The sequence below is a fragment of the Bombus pascuorum genome, chromosome 3, assembly GCF_905332965.1.
Source record: "Bombus pascuorum chromosome 3, iyBomPasc1.1, whole genome shotgun sequence".
Taxonomy (NCBI): Eukaryota; Metazoa; Arthropoda; class Insecta; order Hymenoptera; family Apidae; genus Bombus; species Bombus pascuorum.
In genome coordinates, this window is record NC_083490.1 from 1,257,682 (window position 1) to 1,284,780 (window position 27,099).

Consider the following 27,099-nt stretch of genomic DNA (forward strand, 5'->3'; position numbering starts at 1 on the left):
TTGGGAGCCTGACGAGACACGCGAAAAAGATAGGCTTGACGATATAATAATTCGGGCGTACTTGTTTCATTTTATTACTTGAATACCTTAATAACACACAGACGATACATCACACAATACTTCTAACTGGTAAGTATACTCAATAAGGTAATTGTGGATTCAAGCTTCGGATAATGATAACGATAATAAGAATAATGAGAGTAATCATAATCATAAGAAGAACAATAAGAATAATCTTAGGATAATACTATTTCCTTTTTTTTTTTTAATCCTTTACTTGAACGACGATGCCTCTCCATACTGTACAGCAATAATTTACAGAAATAATACGGAGTTCCCTCGACCGGAGCAGCGAGATTACCGACATCGATTCGCGATCAATCGACCGATTGGGTTAAACGCAATAACGCGTGCCATTAGAATTTGGAATGTTTCGTCCATCGTAATCTCGTTCACTCCGATACGTAGTACATACTGTGAAAATACAAACTGAGCGGTCGACACGGTTCTGGTTGCTTAAAATATTCGGAAGCAATTATTATACGTCGTTATTAGAGAAAGTAAGAAAAATATCACAGTGTAAAATGCAACGCTGTGACACAGACCCATCAAGCATCGATCAAACGATAACGTGAAATCAAATGAAAATAGTACGAGAGAATACTAGCGTCTACTAAATACAGTGACGAAAATTGGAACACAGTTGTTGTTTCGGTGTATAAATGCATCGTTATCGGTAATTATTATCATCGTATCGCACGTTTACCCTTGAATCAGTCCGCGATCACGCGATTAAATCTTAGTAGAAAGTTAACCATACTGCCGCAATCATACTTCGAACATTTACGCGATTCAACATAACATTTTTAATTTTTCGACGTTCGTGTAACCACTTCAAACATAATACGGACAACGAAAAAGAAAAACAAGAAAAGCACACGTAATAAGTCGATCTCAAAGCAATTTAATTGTTCCGTGTATAAACTTTGCGAAACTTTGAGATCGATAATAATTTAATATGTACAAAATTTGGTTCGCTTAAAATTAACGCTCGTATTCATTAACAAATCGATATTTTTCTCCGTATCTTTCTTATTAGCTTCTTTCTTCTCTTTTTCTTTTTTATTTTTTTCTCTTTGCTTGGTCCACGTCTAAATGTAAGAAACGAAAAGTGAAACAAACTCAACAAAACAAATATCGTGTATACATCTATCGTCTTATCTTGAGCATTCGTAAAGGATATCTGTATGATATACCATACATTTAGTATAAATAACGAATTTCTCGGAATTTACAATTGCAATGTTATTCCTGGACCAAAACTTTCACTTATTGTACATATACATATTATTAGGTATATCAAGTAGACTTATATTCTACTTTGGCTAAAACTTTTACAAAAGTCTAAACTCGAGTGTTCCAATGTTTTCTTTTTTTTCTGCAACGATCCTTTCTTATCGCATTTAATTGTTTTTGTTTTCTTTTTCTAAAAATCCTGCATAAAACTCTGGCCTTTGACTGGCAGCAGCTTGAACGTTGAAGGGTTCAGCGTTAAAGTAATCTCAAAAAGGTTACAAAATGTTTTCAGTTCCATCGTCGACTTCTCTTCGTTTGTTATAAAAATGTACCAAAAAGGTGATATGCTCGTTTTTTTTTTCGTTCTTTCTTTCTTTCTTTCTTTTTCTCACCGATCACTGGGCTCTCCGTTTAAGGTGCTATCGAAAAAAGAAATGCACTGACATATCTTGGCAGTTATAGTTACGCGTCACTTAGGAAAAGTCTGTTCACTTCGTTATCGTAATAATACAAAGAAATGCATATACTTGGAATGATACCGTCTTTTCGCTTAATTACCTAAGAAAAGGATTGCCTCTGCTTCGACGCGTTCGCGAACGAATATTTACTCCCCTTTCTTGCTTTTGATTCGTACCCTATGTCGGGAAAATGTATTGCGCGTAATTCTTACGACAGCGAACTATCTACGTAACACACGTAACGCTGGCTCCGACCGCGAACGCGTCGGGCGATGCGTTTCTCGAAAACTTGCAGTTCTGCTTATACTCATAGGGTGAACAATCGTCACGTTGAAACGTTCGAAGAAACTTTCGACGTGCTTCTCTTCTTTGTTCATAGCGACTGTTTGCTTCCTTCTTATAAAAGACTGTTTCCGCGACTCTGCCTACGAAAAAAGGAAAGAAAAATACTTTGTCATTAGTCTTCTGAGTAGTCGGAATTTTGGGATTCCCTGCTCTCTCTTTTTGAAAGAGAGAGCTCTCCTTTGAGCTTTTTAACGAGTTTCCCGCTTCACGCGTCTTTCTCCGATCTTCGAGTTTTCCGGTCGCGTCAGTAGAGGAGATCGCCGGTCGTTTCGGAGCCCCACGCGCCCCCGTCTTGAGCCGGTTTCAGGTAATCCACTTCGCTTTCGTTATCCGCTTGGCTCGACGCGGTGGTTGTCGGCGTCGACGACGATGTCGATGTTGCCAGCAAGCTCGACGATACGGCTCTGGTCACGCCCAGCTCGAACCCTTCGGACGTCAAGTCCACTTTGCTAGGAGTGTAACTGGCAAGGCCACCACCACCACCTGCGGGGAACAAGCACTAGCTTTCAGCACGCTACGCGGTCTAGGCGAGTTGGACAAGAGAAACGTGTACGATATATACAGAGCGAGGGACTAACGAAATGTTTCGAAAGTGATATAGCGACAAGAAAGACACGGAAAGTTTTTTCAATAAAAATAAGGAAAAACTGTCGGTTAAAGTCGGTGTAGGGAAAGTGAAGCGTTTCTAGAAACTATGGAACTAATTTATACTAGAGACTCTTTTACAGGGTCGACATTCAAAAGGAATTGCAATTGTCTGCAGCGGTTCACGGGAGACATAACGTGGTGTACGAACGTCGCCTCTGGAAAAAACCGAAAAGAACGAGATACGTTGTTAGTGAAGGAACGATGTACTCGATAAAAGCTACATTCTTTCCTAAGTAAAAGTAAAGAAGAAAAAAAAAAAAAAGTAGTCTGACCGCGACGCTGGTTCGTGGTAACGAGAAACAACGATTAAAATTACCGAGTAGGGTCGGCATGTTGGTCGTCGAATTGGTCGAGGACGTTTTACCGCTGATCAGAGTTGATTGCTCGACGGAACCGGAAGTTTCGCCATCCACGCTGCTCTCACCCTCTAGCATCGACGCTTCGCTCGGATATTCGAAGGTACGGGTAGCCGTATCATCAAATTGTATTCGATGCTGAAACAAAACGCAATATATCGGTCAGTTCGATAGCACATCGAATTAGCAAGCTGTTCGATAGAGAAGTTTCGCGTCTGACGGAAACGCGCTGAATTCGATCGTTTGACGAGACAAAGGCCTTTTGCAACGATCGAAATATATCGATACCACGCTATTGTTGCGAATCAGACGGTTATACGACGCGGAAAGGTCCGTGTCTTTTGCCGGTTACAAATAAGACACGGGAAGAACAAACAACGGCACACAGCCTGGAATAACAGTAACTCGTCACACTCGATGCTTTTTCGACTGCGAGCGAGGACATCGCCTCCTCGTTCGTTTCTTGTCCACGAACGCGAGCATCAAAAGAGAAAGCAATTCTTTTTCTGGAGAGTCGTTGGAGCTCGTCGTTCATCGTGCATCCGATATTTCGGTCCACCAGGACCGTCAACGTACCATACTATCATAGCTTTATTTACCGAAAAAAAAATGGAGGGAACCTTCTCTTTTGAATGTTCGTGCGACGGGTATCGATTGGTTTATTTGATAGTCTCGCTCGTGTCCGCGATGATAGCGCTACTAGATCGCGGGAGCAAATAAATCCTTGGTCTTTGGACTTGCCGAGTTGGTAACAGTATCTGCGATTATTTCGAGCAGAGGATGACTACTCGCTGATTAACTACGTGTACAGAGTTTTCAAAACAGCGAAACTGTTTCGGACACAACAGCAGAGAACGCTCGTTCGTCGTTTAACAAACAAAGGAGATCGTTGAGAAGAGCGGCGACAATGGCGAATGCCTTCGAACGAGTTTCCGCCACGCACCAAACAAAGCGTAGACGCGTTATCCTTTCGCGTATATCGTTTTCCAATGAAGGAAACGTTCGATAGGATCGCACGCGCGAATTTTACGAGCAAATTTTTAATCGACCAACCGTTTGAAAAGAGCACCCTGGTCGATCAAGGTCAGCGACGTCCGGAACGTCCTAGTTAATTAATGGTGCCAGTTAATTACAAACTGCCATCCGTCTCGGGTCATCGACAGCGATCAGAAGAACTTGCATCGTATAATCACCTGTTTCCAGCCGGTATAACAGCCTATCGACTGGTTGGCAGAGTCTCTTGTTCGAGCATCTATCGACTCGTTCGAAAGAAAATATCGTTAGAGCTTAAGCGTTTGTTCTCGAGCGTAATTTTTTCCGTAATAAAGTTTCTTTCGGTGAAACAAGTTGAAACGACTTTGAACGGACGAACGGCACGTTTAGAATCCGCGCACGTACGTCCATGCAGAAGCGACTATCGGAGCGAACGCGAAGAAAAGGATTTCTTCTTGGCGCGAAAATCGCGACACTATGTCGATAAACAGAACACGCGCGTCATTGGCAAAAGGTAAATATCAAGATGGAAAGTTACATCCTGGACGTTTGGCTGGCAGGGACGAGCGTGTTTCGCGTGCAACGAGCGTCAAATCGTTCCTCGAACCGAGATACATGGGAACCATGGCAGGCTCGCGCTCATTGGTCGCCGGTATATTGATTTTTAGGAAGAAAACGGCGAACCGAACTACCCTCGAAAGAGCGTAAACCTTTTGTTGTGTCGCGCGTGTGCTTTCTCGACCATAAAATCATCCTCGAGAGCACGCTGCCAGTGAATATCCGTTTAAACTTTGCGCGTATAACCGTTGGCGAACGTTTACGAGGAAAAATTCACGGACGAATCCGAGGTGCGCAAAGTTTCTAAACGCGTAGAAACATCTGCTACTGCGATAATATCGCGTACAATGTCGCGTCATTTCGAGAGATAGATTCGCGTTTTTCTGCGGTCTCGTTAAGAAACGGATAAATAGGAATTTCGATAACGAGTCGTTTAGTTTCTGCTTTGCATCTTTACGATCGATAAAGAGAAAAAGACCGCCTCGTTTCGACAGCGCGTTCGCGTTGCAGACTCGTTCCTCTCCGACAAGCTCGGGAATCTCGAGGAATTTTTCGATTTCGATGACAACAACAACTGTCCGAAGGAAGGAATCGGTCGTAGAAAAAATGCGTCTACGATGTCGCGGACAAGCCCTGGTTACTTTCGACCACAGCCGGAGAAACAACGCGCCTCTTATCGTCCTCGAGAAAGGAAACCGTTTATCGCGACGGACAATAGAAAGAGGAAGCCAGGCGGACTTTTACGTATTACGCGTTACATTTTACGTCCCACATGCGCCGCGCCGCTTCGTAATGCCTTTGAAACGCCGTCGCGTTGCTTCGCCGACAGCAACGTAGTTCGCTCTAAATTTTATTTCGAGATTATTCGCAGTCGAAACAATGTCGGACGCTGCAACGGAGAACCATGCAGAACTAATTCGAGAAAATGAGTCGACGAAGTCGTAATGGCGCGCGATAAATTATTCGCGCAAGTTTCACGGACGTAGCGCTTAACCCGGGGGATAGGCGATCGTTCGGGGATAATTTGCAAACGCGAGGGAGACATAAAGTTTAACGCGGCGCGAACCCTAGGATAGGTCGAGCAGTGAAACTCAAAGGGGAGACGCAGACTTGTAAAGTCGAAGCCTTTTCTCCGCGTCGCTTTGGCCAGGTCGTGCACGGCAGGCAACATAAAAGCATCGAGGAATTTATCGTCGTGACGCCCCGTTCCCGTGAACACCCGCGTATCTCACCGCACGACCGCGTCAAATGCACGCATAAAACATGTTCCGCACGGTAAAAACTAGACGAGTACGTATCCGTTATGTCTGGCAAAACCTGTGATCTTTCTCGCGCTGACAAGATTAAACGGCCCATGAGGTATCGCGTATTCGAAAAGCAGACAAGCAGCGAATTGTTCTGTGATTCTCCGTTTAAGCGGTCGCTGTTCGAACGTTCGATTCTGTAGCGCCAAACCGCGCTGAACCAAGAAGAATGCGCGCGAATCACAGATCCTTTAAATACGATCTTAACTGGTTCGAAACGAATTTTTCTTTCGATAAATCCAATGATACGATAATGCGAACTTTTATGGATATTCTAAATGTAACTTTTACTCTTTGCGAACGTTACTCGTCAGTCTCGAAAGGATTAAATTTTGCGATACCCATCGATAACGAGATCCAAAGAACGAGAAAGTGGTTACATAGAATCGGGCTGTTCTATTCGTGGCGATTAACGTTATCCACGACGAGCGATTCGCGTGAATTTTTCGAAGATTATTTACACCGGTATTCGGCGCCGATCGGATGGATCGCTTCGAATACCGTTACCGTATAAACGGTCGCATACACGGTACCACGGGTACGTTAGAAGCAAATTAGCCGCGTCTACGAGTGTTTACATTATTTCTTCATTTGCATACGCGCCGAGCGACCTATTCAATGACGATGCACGCGGGGCGCATTACTCGAAAAGAACTTACAAAGCGATGGCGTATTTACGAGGGAACACCGGCTGAATTTATCAGTGTACAGAGAGTCTCGATCGACCAACCAATGTTACAAACATTTTCGTTGTTTCCTACAACATCGAAGAAATCTTTGCCGAGCGCATACAATTTTCATTTTTGTAAATCGTCTTAGATCGTTTTCGGATAAACTAAAACAGTCTTGGATCGCAATTTTCTTCGAGTGAGATCGTGAACGCGTCCATGTCAACCACGCGAAGCATATTACGATGATCGAACGAAAAAACGTATCTCAAAAGCTTGTAGAGACAAACAGCTGGGAGAAACGTGCATTACAACGATAAAAACTTCGATACTCGAAATAATCTTTTTTCTCACGAGGTTAGCCAAGTTGAACGCGGAAGATGGAATGCCCTGTACGCAGCTCTTTTCGACAAGATACTAACGGTCCGTAAACGCAATTACCCGTCGGGTTTTCCGCAACGTGGTAAAATTAGAAATTCAAATTCGCCTTTTTTCTCCCTGCTACCGATCCGGAACAACGTTCCTGCGCGGTAGCAAGCGAAGTAGAAAAAAATCCCGCCGCGCTTCGACCAGCCCACGAATTACAATTGATTTTCGTATATTTTCCAGCGACTGCGGCGTTGAAACGCTCGCAACTGTATTACAATCAAAGCCGAGGAGAATTACCGGTCGCGCAATTTTCTCTAGAATGGTATGATTTCGCAATTGTTGCGGGAGGTGACGGCACCGTAGGGTCGACGACCACGATGACGCTAGCGTTAAATAACCAAAATATACATACAATACGCAGACGTTGCTTTGCAAAGATATTCCTCGCTTTTTGAAATATCTTCGGACCCGAGCCATCTGTCACTTGGATGTGACAACACCGATCGAACTCAAACTTATGAAATTCGACGATAAAACAATGGCGTAACGATCTGTTCGATATAAACGAAGGAATCGCGTAAACAAAGTTTTCAAATCGTTGACCTACCTTTCAATCAAGGACGACGAACGTTGCAAAATCGCTGACGAATCGTTAACAAATCGACGAGTCCGCGCAAAGAATCGCTGGCTAGCCGATTCAGCGAATAAAGGTGCTCGTTTACGACGTCACATGGTTCGCGAACGCTGCGATTATTTGGGACCGATGCCATTTGCGTTTTATTCGAGTCGATTATGCAACATGATTCTGCCATCGTCGTAGCGATCCATTATCGCGGAACAACTTCTGAGAATTTGTTAATTGTTCGCCAAAGCAATCTTTAAGGCGCTTGTTTGTTCGTCGTAGACGTTCACGTCTTCGACCAATTTTCATGCACACGCTGTTTGTATCGCGACGATTCGGTAATCGCGTTGATAAGCGGCGTTATCAGTGTGAAATTTTAAAATATTGCGTTTAACTGTAATTTAGATAATCGTGGAGACGTAACTAAGTGTTTGAAAATTCCTTGTTTTATTTAACACGCCATTAATCGTAGTCGTAAGCAGATTTCACGCGGAAGATAGATAGCTGCGAGGAATCGAGTGGTCGATGTCGCTTGTCGCACGGCACAAAGACCGCAGCCCTGAAGCGTGTGCGAGTGTGCCATCAATCGCGCTCGCGATTATTCGCATTATCAGATGCTGCTCGCGTAATGGCTTTACACTGGAGCGCCGGTCATTACCTTTCACGGATCGCTATTAAATAAAAGAAGCATGAGCAACGGTGATGTTGATCGCGGATTCTCGCGGAACCACTTACCACTCCATTAAGAATCAAGCGATGATATTCCTTTGATCAACGTCTCGGTGTATTAAACGGTTAATTAATTGCTATATAACTCGTTCATCGATTCGATGGTAGGCATTGGAACCGTGTTTTAAGATTCGTCGATATATTTCTTTGAAAATAGTTCCTCTCGAACGTTATGCCGATACTCGAATTGTCACTCGCTCCTTGCCTGCATATACACGTTAGATTCTTCTTGTAGATCGCTCGTGTCCTTCCGGCAAATACGCTGTTAGTGAAAGAGATATACCGAGGCTATAAAATCGGTCAGGCGGTGAAGTTTATGGGTTTCGATACTCGAAACGATTTGAAATTATTATAACGTATAATGGGGGAAAAAACGGATTCTAGGAACAGGCAACCGGCTGTTTTGCGTACAGCGAACGTAACAATTCGAAAATGATTCGCAGCTTGAGATCCGAAGCGCTCTTTGGTTCACGACCTCGTTATACTTTTCCTAGCAGATGTAAGTACGTTAAATGTCGCTAATTTTAGCCAACACTGGCTTTGACAATTCTTGTCAATGGCGTATGTTGAATTTTTACGAGATCCCAGATATTTGTGTGACGCTGTACGTTACGGGAAACAAGAGAATCGTATTCCCGCGGTTGCTACGGTTGCGTTATTGTTCGCGCGTCTTCGATTTCAGGAGAGAAATTTCCAACGGTGCTGAAATATTCGACCGGGAACAGGGTCAGTGAATTTCGCACGAGCCTCCTCTTTGTTTCACCTATTTCCCTATCGAGCGCCGTGCGCGCACGCCAGCACATGCCGCGTGTGCTTTATCGTCGAACGACTCGGTACGTGGCTGGTATCGGTAATAAAAGCGATTGTTTGCGAGGTGAAACTGTACGATACGCGACCGGAGGCAAAGTGGATCGTAAAGAACGAATTATCTGCTGCAGCGTGCTGCGACGACCGCCGGTGTTTGTCAGACGTGGACGACAATTTCGCGCTCGAAAGTTCCTCCTTTCGCGTGCTTTTTCAGTGCATCGAGTCGGAAAATCAACCAATTTTCTCCTGCACTTTGATGCGGTACGTGCCGTGTTCGTCTCGCTCGTTCCGATGAAAATCTTCGTTCCGGGCATTATACGCGTGTCTTCTGAAACGCGTTTGGAAAATACCAACAACGCGTTTCGCTATTTGGATCAGGTTGCAGTAACGAAACGACGAGCGTAACAGCCGAGAATTTGCGCAAAAATGCTGCGAGTTACGTTAGCGGAGCAACGAGCTAGCCATCGGGTGGTTTAAAGAATTTTTCTAACACGGCATGCAAACAGGGTTGCGCAACGCGTCATCTCGCGCCGGTGTTTTCAGCCGTGTAATTTTTCACCGTTAGAATTCCTCTACGTCCAATAAAATTAAAATATAGCGTAGAAGCAATCGCCGTACGCGTTCTCCGTGACTAGTCGCGATTTCTAAGCTAACACGTTTCGAGTGCGCGGAAACGCTTTCGCGTCGCGAAGATAAACTTTACGCGATACTTACTTTTATGGGTAGGTACGCGGCTTTGCTTTCGGTCAGCGCCGTTTTAAGGTAATGGTATTTAAGCCGAGCTAACTGTGAAATCTCCGACTCGCGACGTACCGTCCGATTCGCCAGCGGTTCGCGCAACTTTGTCCTTAATCATCCCGTTATCCTATCGAATTCAATTTCGTACGAGCCTAAACTATCTTTACAGACTTGGTAGACTTGGTTCGAAATAGGAATTAGCTGGTAGCTTGGACGACGCCTCGTCGACCGTGGAACAACGGCCGCATTTTCTACTCGAGAAGAATTATTCGCCGATAACTCAGGCCACAATGGAATTCCACGTCGTATAATAGCTTGTTCGCAGTTTCTATCGATCCGATACGCTCGGCGGACGGCGGAATAAATCCGAGAAAGAAAATACGATGCATCGGCGAACAATCGATTCAGGAGATATCGGTTTTCTCGAGACGCGATCCGAATGATCGATCGCTGGACAATAAGCGTGACGAAGCGGCACTCGAGTCGTTTCGTTTCGATCGCTTTTACAATGAAATATTCCGCACCGGTTTCTCCAAAATCCGCCTACCCCCATCCACCGATCCAACTTTCCAATATGCAAATTGCCCCCTTTACCGGTTTTGATTTTTCATAACGCTCGTTACGTAATCCGTTATTAAAGGTTACTGCCTGTGCAACGTTAATTGGATACCAAAATTGAAACTTAGGCGGAGCTTCGTGAAATCGATTTACTCGAGACGGTGACTCAAGCATCGATGCATCATTATTGACTCGGATCGATAGAAAACACGTTGCGTAAGATGCAATTTCCAGAAAATCACGATCATCGCTTCTCCGTCGTTTCGCTCGTAAACCGATCGAGCAAAAGAAAAACGCGAGTCGTTCCTCGCCTTTGACTTTTACACACCGTCGCCCGTTGCATAAAACAAACAAGGATTTCCGCCGAATCCGAAAGCAACGCGTGCTTGTGCTCGTGCTTGTGAAAGACGTCGTGTTGCTCGGTTTCGCGACGACCCTGAAACGGAATTTGCGCGTGTTTCGCCGCATTCCCACGAAGCACGGTAGATTAACTCCTTGGACGAGTCGCTGCTCGAAAATCATTGCCGGTTCGTGCATCGGCTACTTTTACTTTGCAAATCGACGGTGGTAACAGGTAGGCTACCTACGGATCGTCACGGGAATCCGCGTGTACTCGAGCCCGTGAGAAAGTCGTCCATCGACGCGTTTCCATCTTTTAACGTGCTAATAATTATCGACACCGACAACGAGACGAAGGCAATCTACGATTTCTGTGCTATCTGGTTTCTCTGTTTTTATTACATTTGCTTTGGATTTGCTTTAAACGGTCGACACAGTGACGCGGTTTCGGCCTGCAACAGCATATGCTTGGCATCGTAAAAGGAACAGACCGGGAGACTGCTTCCCCGGAGATTCGCAAATACCACGATGAGTCACGTGGTGTTGAAACGTAGAATTCCATGGGATAAGACGTCGTAATCGCAGTCGATTAACCAGAGACGAATCGATCGTCGAAACTGTACAAGAGCAATTTTATCTTTAATGGCAACTCGCTGGGAGAAGCTGGGCCGTGAAAATTAATGACGCGCCTGTACAATGTTATAGCACATTAATTATTTAGAACGATTATCCATAGTTCGAAAGGAGAGTATCGTTTAATCCGCTTTCGAGCTAGAACGAGCCTTCGGCCACCGGGGATACTTGTTCTACCGAAACTCGTTAATCGGTAAGTTTTCGCTTTGACGAGTAGTTCGTTGAACCTCCGCGAGTATAAAAATTCAAAGTACCTACATATCTGGAAAAGGTAGGATCGTCGAGCGAACAAGTTTTTTTCGTATCTGGTCACCACGCTTGACAGATACGACTGTGACTGAAAGAATGACGCGATAAAAGGAAACGTTCGGCGTGTAAATCCTAAATTGTATAGAATCAAACATGACTATGCATAACTACCTTGCAAATCGATATACATATATACATATACGTATATACGAAGATAAGCTATCAGGATGATGAACGGTTGCTAGATCTGGCATGCAAGCTGTAATAAGTTTATCAGTGACACAACACAAATAACGTCTTTTGATTTTCATTCGGTTTAATATACAACGATACCGCGTCTTATGATTTTCCACCGAGAGACATAACGTAATTTTGGCACGTCCGTTTTCAGGCAGGGACGAAAAATGCATTAAAAATTCGGATTGAGAGAACAGGAAATAAAGAAGGGACCGAACAACGAAGGGAGAGAAGAGCCGAAAGGCTCGGTGAGGTTTGTCCTTGAATATTTTACAATCTCTCTCAGGAGGGAAAGCGCATTCCCACGGTGAGCCAAGGGCCTTGGTTACAGTATTGCGTCGCTTGCTTTTTCACTTAAACGAGCTCCCGCCGCGCGATCCCAACTATAGAGCTGCAGCTGATTAGATTAGATAACGTGTCTTTTCGTCCGATAACCAGATGTTAACATATCTTTCGAAGAGAAAAAAGAAGCAAAAGTAATACGATAAACGCGATGTCCTCGTGTTAACAGACTTTCGTATAGTTTTCGAACTTAACCCAAATTATCGCGCATCGGATAACGCTCGATCTTGTGATACACGCTCGTCGAAGATCAGCAAACAGATTATCCCGAGCTTTTTGCGCCGTTGCTTTCTCGTCTTGTTGATCAGCGTTGTTACTATTAGATCGCGGATTCTCGTGCGATATTATTAAAGAAATTGAAGAAAAAGTTACTTGACGTTTCGTTTCTACAGACTTAAATCTTTCACAAATGCGTGAACATTCACCGTTTAGTTATCACTCGAGGACTCTTGCGAGTCAAGAAACTAGTCGAAAATACTCAAGCACGCGTTTTGCTTACCTTGTGATTTCGCGGTGTCCTCGAGAGATTGCTGCGACCGTTGATGAGTACGTTATCGTTGAAGAAAGACACGTCGCAGGGCGAAGGTGGACCACCGGCGAGTTCCCATTCGGCGTCGTCGGTCGTCGACGCGTCCAACGTGGTGTCCAACACTATGATGCCACCGTCACCGACCTGCGGGCCCAGCAAAAAAGAGGAGTGAGCTCTCGAAATCGGAACGTGATGCGTGGAATCCGGCGAGGTGACTTTCGAGTCTCGTCGACCGAGTTCCGAGGAAACGCGCGGCCTCGCGTTTCTCACCTCCGATCGTTGTTTCGTCGAACCACGAAAAATCACCTCAGGCTACGAGTGTCGACTTTCCTTAAAAAATTTCCGCGTATATCGACGCGAAGCCCGTTTCGAAACCGGCTGTCCAGAGTCTGTTACGGCCAAAGTGGACCCTCTGTATGCACAATTGGCGCGTCTCACGCGCCCACGTGCCCGCTTGGCTGCAATTTGCGTGCACGATGCAAACGAGTCGTGTTCGCTCGCTGGACAAACAGCGCCAGGTGTCTCGAAGAATAAGAAAGACCGTTTAAAGCGTCCCGAACAACACTCGACGTGCAGATATCGAAAGAGTATCGAGATTTCGAGACGAGATCGAGCGTGCTGCAAGCTAACGTAGACAAGTATAAGCGTCGTAACTTCCTCGATACGCTTCCCTCGAGCCCTCGATGTCGGATACAGTCGCACGGGACGACACGCGTCTCGATCGCGCGTTATTCATCGACATCCGCTGCCTTTCAATTATTTCGTGAATGAACATCCTGTCGATTTGGAAACCGAGTCGAACGAAATGCGACACGAACGCGTCTTCGACACGCACCATCGTCCGTCTGTCCTACTATTTCGAGTTTGACTACTTTTTCGCACACGGCTGCCTCTGTACCTACAGAAACAAACATAAAGATGTAAAAGACTGTTTTCACGCGTATCTCTCGCGATGACGCGTTTAATCCCGAACGCGTGACAAAATTTGCGCGATTCACGGAATACGTCGGTCGATCGTCTCGTTGAACGATTAATAGAACGGAATCACGTTCTTCGACAACGAGACGACGCGTACGTATCAGCAATTACTCCTACGAGTTGCCACGAATCTTTGAATACGCCAGAGAAGAAATAATGACGCGCGAAACGAAACGATCTGTCGATTTCCGGTCCAGTTCCGACCTCGGATCCTTCGAAAGTGATTCTTTCCTGTTTGCGACAATTTCCTTCGCTCGTTCCTTTCCGTTTCCCACTCTCTGTCCGCGCGACCGAAAGAATTCGGGTTGAACGGCGAGATCTAAGAAAAAATGCGGTCACGGATCATAACGCGAAGCCACATTACGGACGAGCAGAAATCGGGGCCGCGTAACGCAATATCTATCTGGATTTGAATATAACGTGCCGCGGATGCACTGGAACGAAAAGATATCGATCACGGATCGCGGTGGATTATCGATCACCGGATGGAAGACACAGAGTCATCGCTGTGCGATCCAATCTGGTTTGCGGTTTCAAAAGCTATGGCGAAAACGCGCGTTGAGATTATTTAAATTATGAACTTGCGCTCCTGGTGAAAGAGATACGACAAGGTTATAAATTAAAACGTTAAGTAGCTACGTCGATCGATCTAGCTGCGGTCAGACAAATGTTCGTGCATTTGCGAGAAATTTAGTACGCACACGATATCTAAAATAAAGTATTTGTTATAATATTGTTTAATACCATTTTTAAACTGTATCCCTTTATTCGCGTTGATAAAAATTTGCATTTGCATAAATATCAGCGATCTATCTTTGAGGAAAACCTAAAGTAGAAGCAGCCAACGAATCAAGTTTCTAAAGGTCGATCATAAATCGAATCGAATTCCTGTTTTGATTATTTAAACTGGTGCGCTTTCAAGCTTCGCTTGTTTTACAACCTCGCGTATCTCTTCCATCCAGACAACTTACGTTTGGATGTGTAATAAAGCGCGAGCGAAATTAATCGATCCGTGGTGTTATCGTCCGTACGATAATGAACGTTCATTGATGCTGCCGTGAGAAGAAAGTAACTCAATATTTCCGTTGCTTCCGTGGCGCGGTTGGTATCTCTTTATTGTGTCGGTTATATTACGCAAGTGATTGCACGCGATAACGCGTCGTGAGAAAAATCGTTCTGGCTGCGTTTACTCGCTCAATAACGAACCAAGTAGGCGGATTAACTTGGACACCTTGGAATTAACGCTAATCCAGTATCGTAAATAGAACAAACGTTTAGACCGATCTTGCTTTATTTCGTGTACCGACGACGTTTCTAATTTACGAGATCTACCGACTGCCCACCATATCGATGACTTTTAATCCGATGTTGCGGATGGTCAAACGCGTTCGCTCGAGTTGGCGTATTAATTGGAACTAAAATATCGTAAACCAAGCGTACAGTATGGCTTAACCGACTGAATCGAAAGGATTTCCAAGGATAAAAAGATAGTTTTTAAGGGAAAATACGGAAGATAGGGGAAGGAAGAAACGACAATGAACCTAAAGACGAGGTCCCTGACTTCATGAGAAATTCCCAGGACGTTTCTTTCCATTATTCCAAGCGTATCGGGATATCACCTGTACTGCTTAGACCTTGAACCCTCCGAGAGTCCAAGACACTGTCCTAACGATCGTATAGGAACAACCTCTCTTCGAATACACCTGCGTTCACGGAGGTGCAAACCCGCATAAGTTAACCCTTTGTCGTGTTCGAACCACGTAGAAGAGTCAAAAAAGACGGAGAACCGGATGTATGGGGTGTCTCGAAAATAAACCTCGTGTCAGTAGCATATTCGATTTCAAAGGTTTGCGTTTCAGCTCCCTATATGGATATGGCAAAGGCGATTACTATTATTAAAAAAAAAAAAAAAAAAAAAAGAAAATAAAAAAAGAAAAGACAGAAAAGATACGATCGCTGTAATACGTGTAGCTACTTTTTTTTTCGTCAGCTCTACCCGACGTTTAACGAGCTCGTTTCCTGGCGAGAACCACGGCCAGAGCTTTGCAGACGTCACACACTCGTGGTCTCTAAGCAACGAGTTTAACAATCTAGCTCAAACAATGCAGCTATCTACATACATATGTATGAAATTGTAATCTCTCTACACGGACACGATTGCTGGAGAATAATTAATGTCATGTTAATTTCGCTTTATTTGACTTTATTAGGCGCGTGCGTTAACGATGATTCTATTAAACCGAGGACTATAAAGATTTGCTATCTAAGCTCGTCGGAAAAAAACTTTGCGTTCTCCTCTGCGCTACGGAAACATAGCAAATTTCGTATAAATTCTCGTAACGTCAGAAATGTACGATTTTATATTTCTATTAAAAAGGAAGTACACGATGATAAGAGTACGATACGTTATCACGTGGAAATTACACGATGACACGCGCAACGGATGCACGTTTCGTCACATTCTTTGCGTGTGAATTGTCGACGAAATTCAGTCGTTGGTGGATTCGTCTCGTCACGCGAAATTCGTCGCGACTCGCGCTAACTCGGAACAATATAAGTCGCGACGGGCGTAGAAAACCGATTTTATCTTCGATACCAGTTCCTCAAAGTAGAAACTTTCTCCCCTTTGTTCTACCCTCGGCAGTCGTCGCGTTTCTTCGCTTCGCCGTCAATTTGAACGGTCGCCGTCCCGTGGGACGTAGGACAGCGAAATTATGCAAGAGAAACCACGCCCAGTCTTGTTCTCCGTCTATTCGCGGATTCGACAAATTTATTTGTCGCTCGGAACGTTCTCCGTTTAGTCGTCGTGGCCGCCGCTGCCGCTCACTCGAAATCCTATGAATCAGCCACGATTTCGCGACACTGCGAAAAATCGAAACGCTGCCTCGTCGCTGGTTTTTCACGGAAACAGCGATATGACTCGTCGGTGGATCGTGGCGTCGCGTCGGATTTCTAAATTGGAGCTCGCACAGTCCCGACCGAATGATTCATACAGTGTCGAGATTAATCCATGGAGGTCGTTCGTTATAACCTTTCCGCGATTTCCATTTACGCGTTTGCTATTTTCGCGTCGCTGATACCGTAGATTCTACTCTCTAATGGATCGAATTATACAGATACACCGACGGATAAAAAAAATGTTGAGTCGATTTTGGCTCTAAAATCGGCTGTAAAATACCGGCTATAGACTTTTTCGTTTCTAATGCTAGTCGAAGGTCGTTAAAGTCACCGAAGGTGATATACAACTCGGCGATACGATTTTAATTGGTCGCTATACAGCTTTTATCTTTGACTACCTACTAAGAGTGTTGGTATTTATTAGGCTCTTAAAACGAATATCTTCCTCTTCGTTGATAGAGACGCGTTTTTGCCAAAAACTGGATCCATTACGTAACCGGAGAAGAAGGGTGAGAGGGTCGAGCGAGAACCGTACGACGTTCGAGGCTTGCATGCAAATGCAAATTCGATCCAGGACCAGCTGTCCGCTCGCGTTACCACTCGAGTTACCACCAGAGATCGCTGGTCAAGGCCAAACGAGGTCAGGCACACCGAATTTCGTTAGAAAGAACAAAACGGATGATCGGCGCGCGTTCACGATGTAAATTGAAAAAATTCCATCGTGTAGTATAAGCGTGTCGGTCATGACGTTCGGCTACTTTATATTTGGCTTTATTTACACCGAAGGGACCAATTAAGAAAGCTGGAAAAAGCGCACGAGAAATAAACACGTAGCGGATACATCTCGGTAAATTGATCCTCTCGAGTTTGAATTTGTCCACCGAGGGAACGGCCGATAAATCTCTTGGATCGTCCGGAATAACCAAAGACTGGCCACGCAAGCCATCGCCGCTTATTTACTGCGTCGCCGCGATGATAAAAACGTAAATCGTAATGGGGTTAAGGAATGCAACAGCTGGCTGATTCGAATCGTACCAGCAAACGGAGAAAAGTTCGTTAACGTTGCCTCGTTAATCCTCCCATGATCGCTTTTTAGCTCCGGGTGCCGCGATTAATTTCGCAAATGGACTTCTAATAAATCGGAGAGGACGCCGACCGTGTGTCGCATCGCGCGCGAGCTTTCAATTGCGAAAAATTCGCGTCAGCTCAGAGATTATCGACAGAGTTATGGGGCCGTTTTACGGTTTAATATCCACGCGGCAAACATTCGGCGAGGCAGTAATAACGTTTGTTCGAGCAATTGTTATCGATCATCGGAATTAACGAAACGACGAATCGATCGTATCGCGCGTACCGACCAACCGGTTCTCCAGCAGTTCTGGAAACGTTCTCCGACCGGTCAAAGTCACGCGTTGAAAATTACAGAGTACGAATCGCGATCGTACGACGGACGATGAATCGGTGGATCGGAGCTTCCCACTAGGAATTACAAAACTCTGAGTAGAGAGCCGGTCGAATTTTCAACGATCACGATGACACGATTCCGAGCATCGATTATGCAAGAATGCATTGTTCGCCGCGGGCGGAAGAGCAGATAACGCGAAGGAAAGAGAAGCTATTGTCGCGTGGCCTACATACCAAAAATCTTAGCGGCTGATTCAGTTGCGACACGATCGTTAGAGCGCAATGTTCCTTAGAAGGCCTGCTTAAGGAGCGAGTCTGAAACGCGATAACGGGCCTAGCCAGCTTCACTCGCTGAAGCGGTACTTACAGTCTCGCGTCCCTCTAGGACGGCCATATACGAGAATTCCCATAGCGTGGTATGGAATGTCACCAGCCACGATGCCGCTGCCGTTTCTTAGCTGGCTGATCGGCTATCCAACTTCTACCTGGCAATTTCTTCCAACAACTACGACCTCCCGTGACCGCCGACCGATCGAGACGAACTGCGAATTCGTTCCCTTCTCTCCTCGAAAGGATCGAAAAGAAACATCTCTATCGAATTCTCGGGATTACCGAATCTCGCTATTCGAATCCGTTCGTGGCTAAACTATCCTCTCGATCAACGATCGTCGATGACAACGTCTAACGCGATAACATTGCTACGCGCTACGTGTTTACAAGCAACGGTTAGACTATGAGATACGAGAAGTATCGTCAAGTTGGACGAATGAAAAATACGATCGCAGATTAGCAGGATAAAACGGCAAGCCGAACTCGAAGACGAGGTGCGAATAACAGGCTATCGGTAATAGTTATCGAAAGAAAGAAGGTCAAGGATACCTTCTCCAGGCGTAAACTCGATTACCGTACTTACATGCAATACGGTAAACCTGTCGACGAAACGAGCCAACAGTGGTTCTTCGAACGATACGACGCGCGTTTCCTTTCTCTCCTGCGATCTCGCGAGTGTATAGCAGCGACAGCACGAGCTACGCAAAATCATCGAAGCTTCTCGATCGAATCGTATTGTCATCCCTTCCAACACAATCCCTTATCGATGGTAATTTTGAAAAAAATACGATCGATGAAACAGCATTTGACGCATCGATGACATTCAACAACTTCTCGTTCTTGTATCTTCTTAATTATCAGTCGATAAGAAAAAATAAATAGTTGCCTGACTCATCGAGATATATGCTAAATTGTCTAGGTATCCGGACAAGCATTGTATTTATAGAAGAATAACTGTAGCCGGGTGTTTATCTTTCTTCGATGACAACTTGTTAAGCGTTGTACGACATTCAACGATAAGTCGATCGGAATTCAGTGGAACACGAAACACGCTACTCCGATCGCAGTACTTCCGTTGAAACGGAGGACGACACCGCAGAGCGTAGAGGATTTGTTTCTAGAAGAAATTAAAGTTTCAAAGATCTTTATCTTTTTCTTATAACGAAAGATAGGCAAAACGTGGTTTTAGGAATATATAATAGGAAACTGATTTTCCTTTCCGAATATTACGCGTGCAGAGTTACATCGGTCGGTAGAACATTTAACGCATAGTGGATTCGTGATAACAGTAATAACATAGAAAGCAAAGGAACGTATTTAACGGTTATGTAATAGCGCGTAATCATCGGTTGTACTTCCCTTTGGGTTGTTGTACGGGCAAGACGAATGCCTGCTAATCGTACGTTTATGGTGACAAAACTAATGTATCGGCCGGCTATTGTAACGTAATAATAATAAGCGTGAAGGAAAACGAGCATAACTAGTCTCGTAACCAGTTTGGTTTATCAGTTAACATCCACATTCCTCGGTAATTAGCGTAGTAAACGCCGAGAGGCTTTCGAGCCTCCCAGCGAGTTGAAACTCGGACAACGACAACGCGGAATTCTTGATTTCCGTTGCTGCTACGGCACGATTAAGACGCAGAAATGCCACGTAATTTCTGCTTTCACCGGGGATAAACTTTCGGAAGATTGTGAAAGATTTTACCGTTACGGGAAAGAGCGTTATTCGAAATGTACACGGATCCTCTATCGCGCCCAAGTGGAAATATTTACGAACGTACACTTCTGGATAAGCTCTGTTCGCGTAACGTGGAAAGAACTCGCGAGAATACAAATCTTATCGTTATTATTGGCAGATTTATCGTAGCTTATCGAAGATCGAAAAATGCTCTTCCTAAAATAGCTGGGCAGCTCGGTTTGCGTGTAAAATACAACCACGTGTATACTTTCCGTCGACGTAATACGAAGTTGGTAACGCTCTGTTCTGCAATTAATTTCTTTCCGGCTGCATTACGAAACGCTCATCGTTTCAGTCGGCTACCTCTAGGAATGCCACGAGACTACACTCGGCGATTCTATTTCATTTTCCTATTTTTTTCCTTTTTCAATTACACCTATCCCGGTTCTAGCTTCGTTCCCGTCGTTTCTCTTTATAAAGTCGTTGGCAACGGGCGACGAAGAAAACGCGCCAGCTTCGATGCAACGTCCAATTGTTCCTTACATAGTCGAACGCATTTCGTACCTTCATCGGTCACGAATATTCGTTATCCGCGTTTCCTCTTGTTCTTTCAGCGTCGTAGATTAAAAAAAAAAAAAAAAAAGAAAAAAAAAAAGAAACAGAGAAGACGGTCTTCCGAACGGAGGATCGTTCCACGGCCTAATTCCGTTGGCGCATCACACGGCGAAGCAAGCCTTTTACCTCGTTACGTGCGCGGATCCCGAACCATTGTGAATATTTTCGTCGATTAATTAGGCCAATTATTAAAGCTCGCTATAATCGACTGCATCGTGACGCGTTGCACGCGTTGCCGAGGTGCACCGCTCGAGCTTGCGCAATTATTACGAGGTCGTCGAAGGTTAATTAACGCGACCGACGAGTGTTGCACGCGGTACTATCGCGTATCTCGACCGATCTGCCTACATTCGAGCCTAAACCAGAATCTCCTCCCACTTTGTTCCAACTTTTGTCGTTCTTTTTGTTTCGGCACGAAACATACCGGACAAACTTTCGATCGATTAACATCGTTTACCGGCGCCCATTCGATTTCGTAACTCGATATCCGAGAAGCGTGCACGTCTATGCAATTTCGTTATCGCGAGATCCGTAGCCACTTAATTTCTGTTTAATTACCAACGAGAGAAGGTTATATCCGCGGCGGCAACAGCAGCAGCAACCAGTGCTAGCAACTTCGGAACCGCTGATCTACGCTGACACACGCTACGCGTATACACGGCAGCGTCGAACCGAGTTAACGTCATGAGACAAGGAATCCGATACCCGCGACATGTCATCAATCGAATTACGCAGACCGCCGCGAAATTTTACCTTTCCCCGACTGTCGAAGGTAAACATAGTACACGCGTAATCGTACACCTCCTCTCGCAGCTACGACAAAGATAAATTTGCAGAGGCGTAACAGAGGCTTCGCGAACACGCCACGAAGATCGCATAGGTATCAATCATTCATCGGCCGTTTTGTCCTTAGACTATAATCCAATTGTATCGGGGACAAGCAGGGGCTTCTCGAGTTCTAACGTCAGAAATTTCCATAGATAGCTGCAGATCCAGCTTTTAATCTGCGAGAAAGCTACTTACGATTAGAGATAGTCTACGGAAATAGCCTAGACGGAATAAGACACGTATGCACGTGCTATGCGAAAGAACGCGCTACCTTCGCGACTCCAGAAGGCCTTTCGGTCGACCCAAGGACGACGGAGCTCGACTCGATCGAATGGAAAGTGTCACGAGGAGTGTCGTTCGATGCATCGCTGTAAACGTTCAGAAATCCATTACGTTGTTCGCTTCGTATGCCTCGACGATGATTTCGCGATCTGGATGCACGCTCCAGTTTCCTTCTTTGTATCAAGACAACGCGGTTGTTCCCTCTTTTCCGCAGGTCGATTCGCGAAAATCCCGTTACGACTATTAGACGGACGTCTCTCGACGAGATGTTCGTAGACGAAGATCGCGCAACAAGAAATCGATAATTCCAGGAACAGTGATAAATTGCAAGGTGATGATCGTTGGAAAATTACCGAGAGCAGCTGAAAGAAATTGTAGAGCGATTCGTATACCGGACGATCGAGCTTCCGCGTTATCTAATACGTGAAAGTCAGCCTCGTCGCCACCTTCAATTTGCCGATCGCGATCTTAATTTTCTAGCTTTTCGATGAAACGTCGAATACGCTCGATTTCATCGATGGCGGTAAACCATTGTCGCCAGGTTAACGGTCTGCGCTATTAAAAGTTCAAAGCTCCACGACAGACGAGTTAGATGTCGGCAGTTGAATTACGATCGAATAGAAGAAGCGAGTATCTGTCGGAAGAGTCGCGTTACCGTTTCGATTCGGTATGGCATCAGCTGTGAGACAAATTTACGACGAGTCGAATTGCGCGACATCCTTCTACTCGACGCTGTGGAATGGAAAACAAATAAATGTCGTGTACGAGCTGGTTAAATGTGACCGCGTGCCACGAATGCTCAGACGTCACTTAAAATTCTACGTGTGCCGCGGCGCGAGAGCACGTACGCCTCGAACGCAACGCCAGCAACGCTTTTGTTAACGTAAGTCATATTAAAGAAAGTGAAATGCTCCAATTATACGCACACGTACGAAAAGAAAGTGGTCCGTGACAGGGTACCATTGAACCGTGTCGATATCCAGCTATTTAAAATCCGATCACGAACTCTTCGGTTTCCAATTGGCATATCTCAGATCGTTCAAATCGAGCAAAGGAGCTTCGTACGTTCGAAAGGTATTTTCCTTTCGAAACGTTGCTTTTTAACGAACTTATGCAACCGACGAACATTTATTTTAGTTTAAGAAAGTGTTTCGGACGTCGTGCGTAATCAAACTGATATCGTTATTGAAACGTCGAGTGTCGCGAGCTACAAGCTATCGGTTCTAATATATCGTAAAACCGATAAATTTACTAACTTTATCTATCGAACAACGAGTTGATTAATCATTCAGTTCGATGGAAAATTATACACTTGTGAAAAAAGAACTACGCGACTTACAACTCGTACTCGTACTTGTATACACCGATTATATATACGACGATATGCTTAAGTAGAAAATTATTGCTCAAGAGGATCCTAGCGTTGAACGATTCCAGTTGGCAACGATCGATCGAATCCACCCTTCGAGACACGCAGTTTCGAATATTGGCGCGGTCTGGAGCAACTGCGATAGGATGAGAGGGTAACGTGCGAGATTAGAAATAGTCGTAGCGATGACTCACCTTTGGCTTCTCCCGTTTCTTTTTGATAATAAGTCCGTCGTTCTCGATATAATCCGGCACTTCCTTCCGGTTACTGAAATTGAACACCATGGTGTTGTTTTGTTGGTTCCAGGGCTTCGTCTCCCACAGTCCGGCGCCACCCGTGCCAGACTTTTTCGCGGGTTGAATCTCATCGGCGCTCTTTAGGCTAACCACAACCTTGGTAGGTTGTTCTATACTTTTCACTCGATTGATCAGATTTTTCTCCAACTCCCGATTGCTCAGATTCTGCTGAGGATGCTGCGCCTTGGTAGACACGAGCGGTCTTATTATCCCGATTTGTTTTTGAGGGGGAGACTCCACCTTTTGGCATCTTATCGTTTTCAACTCGTTCCCTTGCGGATACGAGGTATTGGTCGGAGACTTGATCAGACCCAGGCTGCAGATAGCACCGATCGGTTTGGTTTCGACGTTTGCTTTGGTATCCATCGTATCCTCTTTATTGTCCTCGATTTTCCTGTCACACTTGTCCACTTCTAACCTCTCCTGCAGCCTCGAGACGGTCTCTTGATCCGTTACGACGTTCGTGGAACCTGCGGACAAAAACGACTTGCCCCGAGGAGGTTCCAGCGGCAACGACTTGGTTTCGGTCCGAGCATCCGCTTGACGTTCGTCCGTTGGCCTTTGACCATTCTGCTTGAATCCTGGCAAGTAACTCTTGTTGGAGATCGGTTTGTCGTTGAAACTAAACTGCATCGTGACGCCGGTTTTCGCGATATTCTCCAGCGCGGTCTTCGATATCGTCTTTGGGGCATCGACCTCCTCCGCCGTGTCGTCGTCGCTGTGATTCGCATTGTTGATCGGTGGCTTGCTCTCCTCGGGCTTCTCCTGATCCGTAGGACTGTGCTGTATCCTCTCGGAGGGCTGCTGCTGTCTCGGATGTTGTTCGACGTTGACGATATTCCCGTTCTCCTCGAGTTGCGGCCGCGGCGTGATCTTACAGGGTTCGGTCACGGACATTTGTCTAAGTAACTCCCTGCTGGGACTCGGCGGTGGCTTGTGGACGGGGCTGGAATTCTGCCTGACGAAATCCTTCATCGGGGACGGAGGGCTGTGAACGCGTGGTGAACTTTGCCTGAGCGTGTCCTTCATCGGAGACGAGGGGCTCTGCAACCTGGGCGAGGAAATTCTGGGGGAAAGAACGGGCGTTACAGGCGGTGACTTGACGTTGATCTCCAGAGAGGATTTCAATTTACTTAGTTGTGGCTCGGGACTGGGCGCGGGCGAGAATTTCAACTTGTAGGATGGCTCGGGCGACGGGGATGGGGAGTGCGACTTTTCGATTTGCTGGAACTTGCTGACCACCGACGATACCGACTGCACTATGGGATCCGTAATCACTCCGTCGATGTGATACTCCTGGCCGGCTTGGCTCTCGATCAGCTCGGCCGTCGGCTTCTGCGGCAACACGATTTTCTTCGGCGATCCTGGTGGCGCTCTGGAATTCCCATTGACGAACGGTTTAGGTTGAATCGGCGGTTTCGGCCCTACCTTCTTCTGCGCCTGGGCCTTGAACGTGTCGTTGATCGTTTTGAAGGTGGCCACCTTCGCGGCCACTTCGCCCTTCGGTTTCAGCTTCTTCGCCGACCCCTCGAAGATCCTCATCGTGGTCTTGACTAGATCCGGCGGCGGCCTTTCCGTTTCCGCCAGCAACGGTTTGATTCTTTTCGGCTTGTTCACGGGTTTTGGCCTGTCCAGCTCGCCCAATCGGCTCTCTATTTTCACCGAGCTACGATCGATCAGAATAATGTGATCGTTGACCGGGTCCTGTTTCAAACCGTTGGTCACCACACGACCGGATACACCGTGGGTACTGCCGACTTCGTCCGTCCCGTTGTACCTCATCAGAGTTTCGACGCTTCGGGCTCGTTTCATCGACTCGTTACCACGGCAAGCGTTTCTGTACCTGTCGGTTTTCGTAGCGGCACCGGTGGTCGTCCTTTTCGCGTACTTCCTCGCGTTCTTCTCGCCCGGTTCGTCGTCACAGTCCAGCAGATCCTCGAGACTCGCGGCGCGTCTGAAACGTTGCACCGAGACGCGACTCTTGTTCATCTCTTTCAGTGTAAGGTTAAGGTATTTGCTCTTGAGTTTGTTCACGATTCCCGGTCCGTACTGCAGTTCCTCCGAACTGTCGCTCTCTCCGTCGTCGCTGGTCGACGCGCGATTCCTCGCCATTTCCGTTTCGATTTTACCGGCTTTCATTTTCGACAAATCCGCGAGAAGCTCTCTCTCCACTTTGTTCGTTCTACACGCGCGATGATCGTCGCAGGCTGCCAACAAATCGGCCCCTTTTCCGTCTTGTTTGCAATCCTCCATCTCCGAACTGTCACCGTGTTCCGATTTTCGTTCCATGTCCGTCGACGATTTGCTTAGAGTATCGTTCGCAACATCCTCCGAGTCGGAGCAGAACGACAGATCCACCTCGAGACGCATGTTGCACGCGACTGTCGAGGCAACGTCGGTGGCGGCGGTCGTTCCGCTGCTGATGATGGCGCCACACGCCGGTCCTCTCGAGAAAAACGGCGAAGATGATACAACGACACCAGCTATGGCGCTTCCACCACTACCACTGTTAGCACTCGAGCTATTAACCATATTCACACTGTCCTCTCCGCTGCTCGTTGTCCACGATCTCGATGGCACATTGCCGGCTATACACTGTTCTTGACTACCGGTCGGATCGGCCACCGATTCCGATGTCCCGCCTGTCGTCGTCGTTGTCGTCGACGAGCCGATCACCGCTGAACATAGCTTCACACTGGCTCCGTTACTCGCGAGAACCTTGTTCTGTTGCCGACGACGCTGAATCAAGTCTCTTTTCCACTGTGGCACGTTACTGCCGTTCGTTTCGCCGGCGCTTGTCGTCGTGTTGCTGGTGGTAGCCATGTTGGACGCGCGATGGGCGCGTTCGCAAACGCGCGCCCGAGTCTACGCGACACCACACGTCCCCTCGGCCCCTTTCGATTCTCGCGCTGTCAAAATATGTCCTTTTTCGTTTCAGGCACAACGCTCGCCGTTCATCGTGCTCGTACGAATCCTTCCACCGATCAGAACCACCACCAGCTGCGTATGCTCGTTGGAAAATCGATGTCTTTGACACATATGTATGCACGTTTTCACGCGCACGAGGTTGACAGAAGACACGTTTCGTTTCTCCGGCAATGATTTATACGATCATCTTTCCTAGTGTCCTCCAAAATTAGAGAGCAACGATATTCTCGACGAATACGTCGTATCACCGACGAGTCGTAACAATTTAACGGAAGATGCAGCTTTTTTCCTCGTCGCTCGATACGATTCGCTCGCGTATTCGATTCGACGTTTCGACGTCCGAGTCGACTTTGCTTTACTCGAAGAGTAATCGGAAAAAATCAAAGGCACCTGTCGTGAGAAACGCACACGCATTCACACTTGCACACGCGCACAACACCGAGAGGAATGAACAGCACAACTCCACGTACCGTGCACGTACTATTTCACTCCATGGTAACTATCATGTCCGCTTCCTGGTGCAGCGTCGTACCCGGCGAAGGCTCGCCAATCGTTGGAAATCGAAAGTACCTGCCCGTGAGGACGCACTCATGCACGCACTCACTCACGCACCCATACGAAAACGCCGACGAAAGGCGAGCACGGCCGTCCTCGTTCGTTCGCACGCACTCCACTCCTGCCCCTGTACAGATATCTCCTCTCTCTCCCGTTTT

General features: G+C 46.2%; 1 protein-coding gene across 2 annotated transcripts; it reads right to left on the reverse strand.

Moving 5' to 3' along the window:
* Positions 1 to 50: 50 nt before the first annotated feature.
* LOC132905240 (uncharacterized) lies at positions 51 to 26,710 on the reverse strand. 2 transcript variants are annotated; one of them, XM_060956355.1, is made up of 4 exons: positions 23,357 to 26,710; positions 12,749 to 12,922; positions 3,064 to 3,241; positions 51 to 2,582 (listed from the first exon to the last, which is right to left on the reverse strand). In XM_060956355.1, exons 1-4 carry the CDS (start codon positions 26,279 to 26,281, stop codon positions 2,344 to 2,346), a joined length of 3,516 nt encoding a protein of 1,171 aa, XP_060812338.1. In that variant the 5' UTR covers positions 26,282 to 26,710; the 3' UTR covers positions 51 to 2,343. The 2 variants fall into 2 exon arrangements, with proteins under 2 accessions (XP_060812338.1, XP_060812340.1); XM_060956357.1 differs by lacking the exon at positions 51 to 2,582 and adding an exon at positions 2,589 to 2,902.
* Between the last annotated feature and the right edge of the window lie 389 nt (positions 26,711 to 27,099).